Raw genomic sequence first — 14,331 nt, 5'->3', positions numbered from 1 at the left:
GGGGCGGGGGGGAGGGGCCGGTCCTATCCCCATTCCCGCGTCACTTATTTTATTCATTTTCACAAATCCAGTAATGACTCTCAAGATATCAATTCATATTTGCATAGTTTATATGAGAAAATTAATTTTAAAAAATCACCTATAAAAAATGAGCAATTCTTATAATTGTGACAAGTTTAATGTTGCTCTAAAAGAAAGCTTTCACCTTTTGTTCAATTGATGGATCTTTACGAGCATTTGGAAAATATTATATTGATCCTTTGTGATTCCTGTCTTTAAGCTTATAGGTTGTATCCACTCTTGACTGATCATTGGAATATCTTCTTGGCAATTACTTGGATCATTTGGAATGAAAACGATGGCAAAATCTTCAGTAGAAAATAAGTATGATAAAGTCCTATGATTTGGCATCATATCCTTCATTTATTGCCAAATTGCTAGCAGCTTTGTATGATTAAATTTTAATCCTATTTTTAAACCTTCAATTTATATCCTCTCTTTCCTTTTCATTTTTTCTTACTTGGTTGCAGTCTATTCCGTTAATTTTAATAACAAGTATTCATCAATTTAAAAAAAGAATACGAGGACCAAATTTTCATTAAACAAAGGAACGTCATCCTTCACCTTCTTTGAGTAAGCTTCAATTATCTATCAATTTCCAAAGAGAAAATAAAGATAGACTAAAGTACATACATACTCATTTATGAAACATATTAATCATTAGCAAACACGGAAACAGCAATTGCCAAAATATTGTGTATCTCATAGTTCATCAAAAATGCAAATTGTGTGTTACAAAAGTCAAATATTTATTTATTTTTTAATTTTGATATATATTCTAAATTTTAGTTGAGTTAGTAGGCCTCTAAATTTACATTCTAGAAGATGACAATGTGAACTATAGCTGCTATATTTCTCATTATGTTTCTTATCAAGAAATAGTTTATTTTATCCGTAATATAAAGATCAAATGCATGATAGATTTTAAAATGTAAAGCAATGTCACTATAGAGTGTTTGAACAATTTCCTAGATTATATTTTTCAATCATTAAAGGTATTAGGTAATAAATTAAGCATGAATAGTTGATGAGGGTTACTATGAAGTGTTAATTGTAGGCATTTATACTTAGCTTCTTGTTACAACTATTGAACATGTACTCGATATTTCTAATGAAAAATATTCTGCAAATAATAACATTCAATTTAACCAAATTAAATAAAAAATAATCAGTGAATATTCTTTAAAAGAAGATCCAAATATAGAAAAATATTTAAAAATATAAAATAATTTTGCATTTCACTATGTTGAATCAAAAATTGAACCTAAACACAATACAATATGTATAAGAGCCTAATAGCAGAACATGCCCACAAATTTAAACCAAAAATTACATAAGAATTAAAAACCGAATCTAAAATTAAGTCCGAGTCAAGAACCCAAATTAACATATAATCTATCCCAGACTTCAGAGCTTAACAAACAAAAATTGCTCAAATTAATATATCAATTAAATAATCTAATAATATGGGCTCGTATAAATTTTTATTCAACTTATCAATATGTCCAATAATCAAGCTAATATCAATATTATTTCAGCTCTCTGTTTTCGTTTGCTAAATTCATAAAAATATATTATTTGGAAAGTCCAACGACATCAGCATACTATAGATTTAAGCACTGTAACTTCTTTAAATAAAGTTTACAATTAAAATCTTTATGTATATTGTTTAATCCAAAGGTACACATCTTTAACCCATTGATACCACTTATCAAAATAAAAGTTCACATTATCATATAAGTATTTTTTTTTTTTAGTTTTCTTCACTTTTTTTTTCGCTCCTGGATCTGTCTATTGTTTGTTAATTACAAAACTTGTAAGAATTTTAACGTTACCCTACTTGTATCACACCTTATAGCATTAATCATTTATTACTCTTCAGCATGATATGCATGACAAGTTGGCAGCCTCTATTGAAAACTCGCTATGTATTATGACAATTATCTGTTACAAATGTTAACATAAGATATGTCAAGTAGAAAAAAGCGATATGATAATAGTTCTTCTAAATTAAGAAAAAAACCATTTAGGACCCTTAAGAAACTAAATGTTAAGAAACAAAGCCATAAAAATAAATTGCATTTATAAAATCAATTGATGCCAGTACTTATTTAAGAAATGCATTAAAAATTTTGAATTATTTAATGTGTATAAAAAAATGAATTGTATTGTGCCATTCAATTGTTTACTACTAATGCATAAGATTATTTTGTGTAGTAAGTCACCAACAAACCATTTGTAAAGATTTCATTTGGATAATTAGTTTAGTACCTTTACTTTCAAATTTTTATAATTGAAATGCAGGAAGACTATGATACAAATTGCAACCAAAACAACAAACAAACAACGAAGAAATTGCAAGAGAGAGATTAGGGAACTCAAATGAGGGCTACCAAAGAAAACAAACAAGATACTATGTTGATCTACTGTTCCAGAATTGGATCGTCTCTCTACAAACACTAGACGCAGTTAGGAACACTAGCATAAAAGAAAAATTGCAGCCAAACAAAATATAAAAATAAACCCGAGCTCATTTGCAAAAATAAATACTACTCAATATTTCTTTTAAACTTTTTTCCCCAAAACCCCCCTTGATTCAATGGTGTGGGCCCCACCTAAGCATTGGAATCATCTTCAGCCCCTCTTGAGAATCCCACCTGCATGGTCCACTCGTCCGCCTAGTTGGCCCTCAAGTCGGCTGAATTAGGCACGACGTATCAGGCTTTTGATGGATAAGTATACACACTTGTATTAAACTCCATGTGTCATAAATTATGTGGATGTCGCCACATAATATCATTTATCCATGCCAAGATTATAGACCATATGCAATTGCAAGTTTAAAATGATAACATCCGAAGTTTAAACATCTAGATCTTTTTGCAGACATACAAGCTTCCTATATTGCTTCCCTACAAGATGCTCATGAGTCAATTTCACCTCAACCATAGCCATGATCTACACCATACAAACACTCTTCAAAAAAGAGTTTCTTTCAAGCTAAGTGAGTTGATGCAATTCCCAATAAGTAGAAGACTTCCCAATATCATCATCTAACACATCGTCAAACTAAACATTGATTTTTTGTTTGGTTTATGTTTTAATTGTAATAAAGTACAATCATAGACTTGATTAATTTAGAGGATTTATACCATAAAGACGTCACTTATATGCAGAATCCCACTTGATTGCTTTCTTCATTATTTGATTTTCGTATAGCTTTCAGAAACCTCTTTATGAATAAGGATGCATGTAACAGTCAACAATATTAAGGAATCGCAATCTTAACAAGCTATGAGTTCTTCCCCTGCTCCCTTTATGCCTTTATGTAGACATCAATTTAGCGCACCCATACCGCTACCCTGTTTGGGTCACAAACCACCAATCTCTCATTATTGAATCATGTCATAAAATCCCACAAGAATTCGTCATTGACTTGCTTAAAGCAGAACCAAGAATGAGCTAAATTTGGAACATAGACAATGACTAAAACTAATGAAGGATTACTACTTACAAATCCAATAATCACCCAGCTAATGTGTATTACTGATAAATAGATTGAGCCGATGCGCTCGAGTTATAAAACATGGGTGATCACTAGAGAGCAAGTTATCTACAGATAATAAAAAAGAGTGTTTTTATACAGATAAACTTTCACCCAATTATTTAAAATCAATTCGCACAGTTCAAATGGAAAATATTGAGTTGATAAATCGTAGAGACCAAATTCACATTGGGTTAATGAATAAGTTGATTCTCGAACATGCAGTTGCATGAAGATTTATTGATACACTATGTATTCTAAATATTACAAGACTATGATAGGAGATACATTTGAAAGCACATGTTGAAGACCTCATATAGATTTTATGTTAGCGTGAAGAAGTATGTTACTGATTTTAGTACATCAGTTCTAAGTTTCAACAAAATTAATAAATGATTGTCTATGATTAATATTTTAAGTATTGTAAAAATTAGATGAAAGTTAAATTGATTGAATGCATTAAAATCTATATTGCATATTATATATGCATCAGAAATCGCATAACCAAACATACCTTATATCATCTTCTCAACAACTTAGGCCCATTTACATTCAATCATTCTTCGAGATACATGTTTCTCAAGATCTTTTCTCCGTGTTAATTCAAATTCTTTGATGTTCTTTTTGAGGAACTCATACCATTTATTTTAGTCAACTTCTTATCACCTAGCTATTATATCTTCCACTTGATCACACCACATTATACACGTAAAACAACAAAACAGCACAATACTAAATTCCCAATGTTCTACTTCCCTGAACAATCATATGTTAACATAAGTGTCAATATCAACACAAGAATGCAAAATCCAAACAAGATTAAAAAAAAAGGTTCTTTAAAGAGCTCTATTTAGCAACCAGCTTATGATTTGATAAGATATGTATGCATGAAAGTCGATAGATGGACAAAGATAAAAATTCCCATGAAATTTTGACTACATTGATAAGATTGTGAGCAATCAGTCTCCCTATTTCTACAAAAATAGCTAATGAGCAGAATGAATTCTTCGCAGCCTATCTGGAAGGTGCTCTGTAGAATTAAAAAGGATGCACAACAATTAAAACTTTAGGTTGTCAGATAATGACCACATATAAAAGTTTTAATCCAAACAAAAAGCTAACATCATTAGAAAAGAAGTATGTAACTTTCTAGAGCATGAGTGGCGCTAATTAAAGAAAAAGGGATGGAGTCCTGAAGAGGTTACAGAACATGCTAGATGAGTTACCAAGGCACCACCCATAAAAGAATACTTTTGAATGATGTATGAATACGGAATATAATGGCCAATGGAGATACTTGCAAACAGTGCTAATGCAAGGGAATCAAATCAAAAACTGAAATATACGTTTTTTATCATCTAACCAATACAATAATAATAAAAATAAAATAAAAGAAAATTCAAACAGTCATGAATGTCGATAAAAAAGCAGAGTGGACAACCGAAAACACAATTGTGCGCTTACCTTCATCGAAGAAAGCTCTCGATCACCGCAGAACAACATAACTCTGGAGCACTCAGCATAGCCGAGATCATGTACCCACACCATCGAACCAAACGAGACAAGCCCTACCATAGCATTCTCCGGAAGATTCGCTACCACGTGCAAAATCTCATTCTTCAGCGCCCGGAGCTCCTCCTCCGCCGAGCATACATCCACCACAAACACGAACGCCGGTCCAGGCGCTTGCGCTACAGCCGGAGAAGGTATTGTCACCGATGCGGATGAAATAGAAGATGTCAACGAAGCAAACGATGGGCTCGAGGAAAAGGAATTGTGCAAAAAACCGCTAGGGTTAGTGTTTTTGTAGGGGAGGAGGTACTCTACGGTGCTGTGTGTGGGGAATAGCTCGGCAGGGAGGTTGTGATCGGCTATTCCGGCGTATGAGCGGGGAAAGGGATTCTTGCGGTGGCAGAAAGAGCAAATCCAGAGGGCGGAGCGGTAGTCGACGCGGGCGTAAGGGTTTAGCACGGCAGAGCAACCAGAGCAGGATAAGGGCTCGTAGGGAAGAAGAGGGAGATCGGTGAGGGGCATCAATGGAGTGCAGATTACACTCAAGGGGACGACGAGGGAGGCAGCATCGGAGCGTGACGAAGGCCATGCGTTCCACGGCCACCGGAGGCCTTCCACTGCCTCCAGCTCGGTGAAGTCCATTGCCGAAGAAGCGGCGACGATGGGAGGTGGAGGGAGGCCGGTGGAGTCGAAGCATAGGCAACCCTACGAGGCGTCAAGATTTAACAGGAAGATTGATTGGAAGGACCCGTGGTGCTCCCGGAGCTCCCGCCGCCGCCACCATTGTTCCCTAGTCTGAAAGTGGAGCAGGTATCAGTTAATCGTAGTTAAGGACGGACGAGCGAAGGATCCGCGTTATGCCGGAGAAGTTTCGATCGCTTCTAGTGCGGATCAAAAAATTAGATCGTGGGATTTATTTGTTTATTTATTTATTTTATTGTGAGAAAAGATTTATGCTCAGATGGATGGTATGAAATATTCGCTCTATTATTTTTTATATCCGGAAAATTTACATCAACGCACAATTTTAATTTATTTTCATATTTAACCACATAAATTTTATATTTATATTTATAATATTTTAGTCTCATAAATCAATATATAAAAATCTTTTATTTCACTTTTAAACAAAAGTAAAAATGATAATTTAATGTGATATCTATGCATGTGATAAAAGTTTAAAGTTATGGGAATGTAAACGCCTAATAATTGTAGGGTTCGAAGGTAAATGCTCTTTCATATATTTAAGTATTTAATTATTTTTTTTATTTATTCATATACAATTTTAATACTTAAATATATTTGTATGGACAAAATATATCATCTCGTCAGGCTAGGGTAAGTTGTTGTCATTTGAGTTGTGCAAGCAGAGATTTTTCCCTTTTTTGGTCGGTCACCCTGTCCCTCGAGTCGGCTACCTGATTCGACCTTCCTGGTTCGGTTTCCTTGGTTCGGCCACCCAGCTCGAACTAGCCACCCAACTCCGATGTGCTCCAACGCTTCAGAATGACAAAATGATCAAAATATCCTATGTCGCCCTCCTTAAAGCGGAGATATTATTGTAATTTTATTTTTCTTATTGTCATCTTTTATAAATAAAGGACACTTGCATGTGTAAAATGGGATGGGAGAGGGGGCTCTCTCTCTCCCTCAAGCTCACATTGTAATTTCATTTGTGTGGAATTAACAGTCATATTTGCCCTCTCTCTCTCTCTCTCTCTCTCTCTCTCTCTCTCTCTCTCTCTCTCTCTCTCTCTCTCTCTCTCTCTCTCTCTCTCTCTCTCTCTCTCTCTCTCTCTCTCTCTCTCTCTCTCTCTCTCATTCCCTTTCTACTTCCCTCATATATCTGGCTATATCCCTTGGTCACGAGCTAATGAGTTCAACACCTTAAAAAATAGAATTAGCATGAATCATGTCACCAACAAGAAGATGAGCCTTTCAAATTGAAGAGCTCAAACCAAAAAAGAAAGATAAAGATGAAAAGAGGAAAACTAAGGAAAGAAAGAAGAAAAAAAATAGTAGGAACAAGACAAAAAAAGTAAGTGAAAAGACAGGGTAAAGATAAATAAGAGAATGAAGAACCTCACTCACTTTCCACTAAGACCTCTTACTGAACAACCAAATAAGCATCTTTTTTTTTTTTGTCGTGTTTGCTTATCTCAAATGAATAACGAAATAAAAAAGAGAAAAAAATACAAAAAAATTACATCCTCTCACTTAAGACCCTCATTCTCGATGAGCAAACAAAATCTCTCCTTAGAAACGAGCAAACAAAGACTCTGCTCCAAAACGAGCGATCAAAGTCTCTCCTCCGGAAAGACCAAACAAAGACTCTCCTCCGAGACTATGGAACAAAGCCTCTTCTCTAGGACAAGCAAACAAAGTGTCTCCTTCAGGAAAAGCAAACAAAGTCTCTCCTCGGGAATGAGATAATCTATCCACCAAACATAATATCTAAAAAATTTAACCAATAATAATATTCTCATCAAAGGCAAACGGAATGATTGATAAAAAACTACTAAAAGGTGGTTCATGAAATATTATTTTCTACACTTGTGAGATTTTCATTCTTATTGTGGTCTCACCTATAAGAGTAAAAAACTCGGGAGCTTTATGTATGGCTAGAAAATACCATCTCGTCGAGCTAGGATAAGCTGATGTCGGAGTTGCGCAAGCAGGAATTTTCCCTTTTTTGGTCGGCCACTCAGTCCATCGGTTGGCCTCTCTGGGTCGACCACCTGGTTTGACCCCCCTTTGTTCGGCTTCACTGCTTTGGACCCTCTGATTCGGCCTCCCCGAGTCCCCCTGGTTCAGCCACTAGCTTCAGTCAACCACCCAATGCCAACAAGCTCAAATGCTTGAGAATTAAAAAATGACCAAAATAACCTATACCACTCTTATTAAAACAGGAGTATTATTGTAATATTATTTTTTTCCTGTTGTCATTTTCTATAAATAGAGGACCCTTGTCTTGTGTAAAATAGGGAGAGAGACTCTCTCTCTCCCTCGACCTCACATTTCAATTTCATTTCTGTGGAATAAAAAGGGTCAAAGAGCCCGGGAATACTTCCCTTTGCCCCCTTTCCCCCGCGAAGCAACTCTGTCTTTTTCTTTGTTCTCTTTTTGCTTCCCTCGGATTCCACGCTCTATCTCCTCGGAGCGAATTAAATGATAGCTTTGTGTTCAACAATATCAAATTATATGAATAAAAAAGAGTTCAAATATATTATATTCTTAATAAAATTGTAAATTAATATGTTAGATAAATAAATACAATGATATAAATATATAAGAACTATGTTAAGTAAAAAAAATTGGTTTTATGATCTTATGAATAAAAAAATTGGCATTGTTAGATTTTTTATAGAAATTGACAAAATTTTGTTCTCTATGTTAGACATTAATATAATTGATTTAATTTGTAGAAAACTTTTAAAGTATATTTTTAAAAAATGATTTTTTGTTACAACAAATTTAGTAAGAGATTCTTATAAAAATGAACAAATGTTTTTTTCACCTTAATATCAATCAAAATTAATTTGATAGAATATTGTAGAATTAAAGTAACATAAGATTATTTTGTCTAACCTCTAATATAAAACTTTATCCATAAGAAAAGAGCATCACTGTTGATATTTTATTACAAAATTCATTTATATATATATAACATATATATATATATATATGTTTGGCTTTCTGTGTATTTCCAAAAAGTGCAAGCACAAATCTAGACAAGATCTGACGGTAGCAAATACTGGTTGACCACCTCAGTTGGCCGACCTCCCGGTCTATTTGTCGACCACAACCCTTTAGTCATCCTCACTCCATCGTCCGACCTCAATCTGTCGGTCGACCGCAGTCCGTCAGCCGACCGTCTCATTAGACAGACCTAGATAAGCAAATATGTGTCACCCCTATACGAAAGGGTGTTAGGGACATAAAGAGGCGCCAATGAAAGTAAACTTTAGAGGCGAGCTTATACTTTTATATTTGCCCTCCTATAATCTATAAATAAAAGAGGACTTTTTATGTATAAGAGGACAAATGTCATTTTGGATCTCCCCCTCCCTTGTAACATATATTTTAATATATAAAATTGGTCTAAGAACCCAGGGAAAACTCTCGCTTTGCCTCATTGGGGGCAATCGTTGCATCACTCTCCCTTCTCTCTTTCTGTCTCTCGGTTTTCTACCACTCTATCTCTTGGGCATGTACATTGCGACAATTCTAGATCCAATAATACCCAATATAATCATTTTAAAAACGCAATTCGTGAATAAACCTAAATACACCAACTAATATATGAATTTCATAAATATATTGAAAATGTGTGGTCGATCATAATTTCGACAATGATGAAGTCGCTTATGCACACTTACCCACAATACAATGGTTGATGTCATAGTTTCACTCAGCGAAGATCCTAGTTCGAATCACAAATATTACCTTGTAAGCTCGCCATTCTCGAAGAATAAAATGATGTCATTTGTAATATGTTATCATACTAGAAATAGTGATGGTGATGGGTGATAGCGTGAAGTGAGGAATATAAATTAAAGAGAGAATAATGAGCGAGGTATATATATGTGTATGGAAAACATATTTACGAAATATGATTTCTAGTTGACACAACGAGCCTTGTTTTGTAAAATGATAATTGTTAGGGTTATATTAATAAAGCAGCCCAAAAAACAAATAATATAGATTTGGCCACATTTACTCTGCCAATAGATGTATAATTACATCCATATCACTTAAATCTTTAATTTAAAATTAAAAAAATCACAATAATTTTATTTTCACAACTGAAATATAGGGCTGTCAAAATAGCTCGTTGTTCGCGAACAGCTTCGGCTAGTTAAGAAGCTCATGTTTGACTCATTCGCTAAATTAACGAGTCGAGCACGAATAACACAAACAAATATATATTCATTCGTGTTCGGCTCATTTTGGTTCGAAACACTACAAATCAATTATATATATAACTTTGATGAGCAGTATTTTTAAAAAATGTAATTGACTACAATGCTACAAAGATTTATAATCATTTAAAAGTATTAATGAAGAAAATAGAATAAAATTTATTAAATTAGATTCATATGATGTTTTAAATCTTGCCCCAATCCTTAACATCTTATGACTACGTGATTAGAGTTGTCAAAATGACTCTTTGTCCGTGAACGACTCGTGTTCGGCTCGGTAAGCAAACGAGCATAACACGAGCACACCTTTTGAGCTCGAAATATAAACGAACCGAACACGAGCGAGCCCAGATCCTTAACATCTTATGGCCCGGGACTCGCTCGTGTTCGACTCGTTTACACATCTACTGAAATACACATTCTCTTGTATAATTCTATAATGCTAAAGTGACCTAAATGTGAATATAAAAATTTTGATGTTAGTTATATAAAAACGAAAAATTTGTGTGGCATGCATGTAAATTACCCTTTCTCAAAGCGGGGACGCTAATCATTCGTCCTAATGTCAAAGACACCACACCTTTCGTAATTTATTATTTCATAATGTGCCCATGTTAATTACTTAATCACATGAATGTATATTTTTAAATTAAACTACATATGTGATTAGTTTCTTAATTACATGTACCTTTCAAATTATCTTTGAATAAGGACGTGTAACTTATTTAGTAAGTTATACAAATATTTCTATATATATATAAGAAAATTCCATAGGCCAATTTCATTGAAAAAGAATGAAAAGACATAAAAAGAGATTTGCAGGGCCAATATAGATATTCCCCTGACCAAAAAAGGAAAGCAATAAGAACTCCAAAACTCCGGGTGTCTAACGAAAAAAACTGAATGAGAAAATCAGAAGCAAAAATGATGATATGTTTCTCTACGTCGAAAAACTATTACGTTCGTCATACCTCCTTTTAGCTAACCAATCCACAGGAGTATTCCCCTCCCTATAAATAAAACTCCACTTTATTTTTTACTTATGAGACTCCATAATGTTACCAACTCTTCTTAGAACAGATACTAAGTTCAAATTAGGTTTCTTCGTCATATTTATATATTTTAAAGTAAGAGTTGAGTCTGTGACAATTACAGTTTGAGACCAATTAAAAATTCTTGCAATGTTAAGAGCAATAAAAATTGCCCAGCAGCTTCAATAGGAGAAGAAACATTAGTAGGAGAGGAGAAATAACATAAACAATTCCCCAATTCATTCCTGAAAACACCACCCGCACCAGCTTGAACATTATTCCAACTCCCATTAATATTGATTTTAACCCAAACAACATCAGGGGGCTGCCAATGTATTAACATTGGTCTCCAACCCTCCCTTGTACGAGCCAACGTAGTGGATGTATTGGAGCTACTCCAAGCTTTAGCAAAATGAGATATTATATAACCCCCAGTCACATTAGGAGAGGTAATACTCATCTCATATTTAACATTATTTTGAGCAGTCCAAATGAACCAAAAAAACCATAAAAGGAAAAAATCTCAGTGTTTTATTGAAAACATGCTTCCAAGCCAAAAGTAAATCATCTACCAAGTTCCAAATGTTGATAGAAACACCAAAATGTTTCCCTAAAAGAGACCACGCCTTTATAGCATATGAGCATTTCAAAAATAAATGTAATTCATTTTCCTCCTCTCTTTTGCACAAAGTACATTGGGAGACCAACCTTGAACCCTTAGGTTTTAAAATATCTTCAAATGACAACAACTTATGGAAATTATGCCAAAGAAAAAAAATGATAGAAAGAGAAAGCCAAACATCACACTTCGCAACACTCTTTTTCTCAAAAGATTTCATGATCATGTTAAAATCTCTATCAACCAACCAATTACTAGTTAATACCTCCCCCATGTGAGCCAACTTATTCCACAAAGTATACTTATTCAGCAAGTTAGAACTAGCATCAACAAAAGTAGCCCAACCATGATCCTCATTCAAAGAAAAAAAAGTAAGAACAAATTGCTCCTCATCGCCAATAATAGATAAATTTTCCTGGGCCCTCCAAAAAATCCAAATCTTATTATTCCTATTGCAAAAATATTTAAAATTCTTGAATTTTCTTATAATTTTATCTCTATCAATTGTCGTCATATGTTCCAAATAGCAAAAATAAAAAAAGTTTATGGACCTTAACCAGATGTTTCAATCTATTAAGGGAGTTCTGGTCAGCAACTCCCTTAATATTTCAAATCATGATGTTAATTATTTTACTTTTAATTTTAATTCTGTGCGTACTTAGAATATTAATTTACTTGAATATATGCAAATAATTTTTTTAATCAATTATGTATGTTTCAAATAAAATTAGTTTCGGATGCATATTTTAATGTATAATAGGTAAATTAATTATAAACATGTATGATTTTTATTAATCTCAAAGTCAATTTTGTTCTTTTGGGCTAACCCGACAAGTCCAAAAGTCTCAATTCTTAACAGTGATTTTAAACTTTATTTTCTACATAAAATGGCTAATCGTTTGATGGCCAAATTTAAATAGAATCCTGAATACACAAAGGGAGTTGAAAGATTATAGAAATCCAAGTTAAGGGAAAAATGCATGCATTAACATTTATTTTAATATAACGAAAGACCTAAATTTTTGTATTTATATTTATAACACTTTGGTTTTGTAAACACATGCATAACAAAATGTATTTTATTTATAGGGAGTAAATGATAGTGGTATTTTTATGTGATGTGAAGATTTGAATGTTATATATATATAAGTAATTGGTGATCATGGACTAGCTCTTAGACTGACTTGTCAAACTGATCTGCAGTATTGAATTACCTATTCAAACTTTTTGCAAGGTGTTGAAGTGTGAACTGTTAAAGTTTTAAGAGGCGAGACTGGCTCCACAAAATAGTCTACTGAGTTCGCCTAGCTAATGGTTCTTGGGATTGACAAACGATCTAAACAAGGATCAAAGTTGAAAGCCTGACAAATGTCCCTGAACATGTATGAGATGCATGACGCTCACGTCGCCATCCCACTTAATCATACCATGGACAAACATGATACTAAACGAGAAGAAATTTATTATTATTTTCTCTTCCTCCCTGTAGTCTCTCAAAATGGTGGAGACCATATGAGATAATATAAACATATATGCTCTCTTACCTTCAAGAGGGCAACTTTTTTTTGTGCTTTCCTCTAACAGAAACAAAGAGCAAGGGTTTAGAGAACACATATGCTTCATTCTTCTTCTACATCATTATCACACAAATCTCTCTCAGACTGTATGAGTCCACAATCAATATCAATATATGATCCTATGTCCTCAAAGAATTCAACTATACCTATGAAAAATTTAGATGTTACTTATATAAATATAAGAATGTGTGATATGAATGTAAATGCCCCTAAAAATTGAAATTAAAAATTCTTGGAATGATTCCATTATTTGTGCCATCCTTGAAACACCCATTAATTCCCAATAAGGAAGGGTGGCCGCAAAAGCTCAATTGCATGTGCGAAGGGAATGTTTTCAAGCGACATTTGTCTATTCTGTAAAATTGTTTGTGCCTCAAAATCAAATGTACCTAATTATAAATAATTTGATTAGGAAATAATTACTTTTATGTATCACTTCAGATAATAGCTTTTAATTATAAATAATTTGAATAGGGAATAATTACTTTTATGTATCACTTCAGAAAATAGCTTTTAAATCTGTTTTATTCACTAAATCAACCATAAATATTTTTTAAAATATTTTAAATCCAACTTAATAATAAATGATATTTCTCACGCCTTTACTTTCAAATCAGTGCATGTTATTCAATTATTATAGACGCTTAAAACAATAGTAGTATTTTCCTTCAATAATCGTGCATAGTCGTAATTATGAAAGTTAGTAACCGTATATTAGCTTTTGCGATTCCGAAAAAATATTACATCATGGAGCTACGTTCAGAGTCTAATGAAATGACACCACGTGGGGACAAAAAAATTAAAAAAAAAAACCATTTTAGCGCAGGAGAATATTCTCTCTGTGTTATTCCGCATTATTCGAGCGTTATTGTGGTGGTATTCATGTGTTATTGTGTTCTGGGAATATTCCCGGTGTTATAATAGCACAATAACACATCAATATTACCGCAATAACACATGAATAACGCTGAATAACACAGGAGGAATATTTTCTGTGTTACTGGGCTGGATCACAGAAAAGCGCGTGTGTTTCCTTGAAGCCACGTATCTGCATATCAGTGGACTC

The 14,331-nt window shown here is 33.6% G+C and overlaps 1 protein-coding gene across 3 annotated transcripts in view; it reads right to left on the bottom strand.

Annotated features, from left to right (window-relative positions):
* The window catches only part of LOC110031583 (protein transport protein sec23-1), a 22,923-nt gene extending 16,903 nt beyond the window's left edge, over positions 1-6,020 (bottom strand). For all 3 annotated transcript variants that reach the window (XM_020734835.1, XM_020734834.1, XM_020734833.1), the window contains exon 1: positions 5,069-6,020. In XM_020734835.1, the coding sequence (XP_020590494.1) occupies positions 5,069-5,758 (690 nt within the window). In that variant the 5' untranslated portion in view covers positions 5,759-6,020. The remainder of the gene's footprint in view (positions 1-5,068) is intronic.
* Between the last annotated feature and the right edge of the window lie 8,311 nt (positions 6,021-14,331).

This window comes from Phalaenopsis equestris, unplaced genomic scaffold, assembly GCF_001263595.1.
Source record: "Phalaenopsis equestris unplaced genomic scaffold, ASM126359v1 Scaffold000840, whole genome shotgun sequence".
NCBI lineage: Eukaryota > Viridiplantae > Streptophyta > Magnoliopsida > Asparagales > Orchidaceae > Phalaenopsis > Phalaenopsis equestris.
This window is presented reverse-complemented; position numbering and strand designations above follow the sequence as displayed.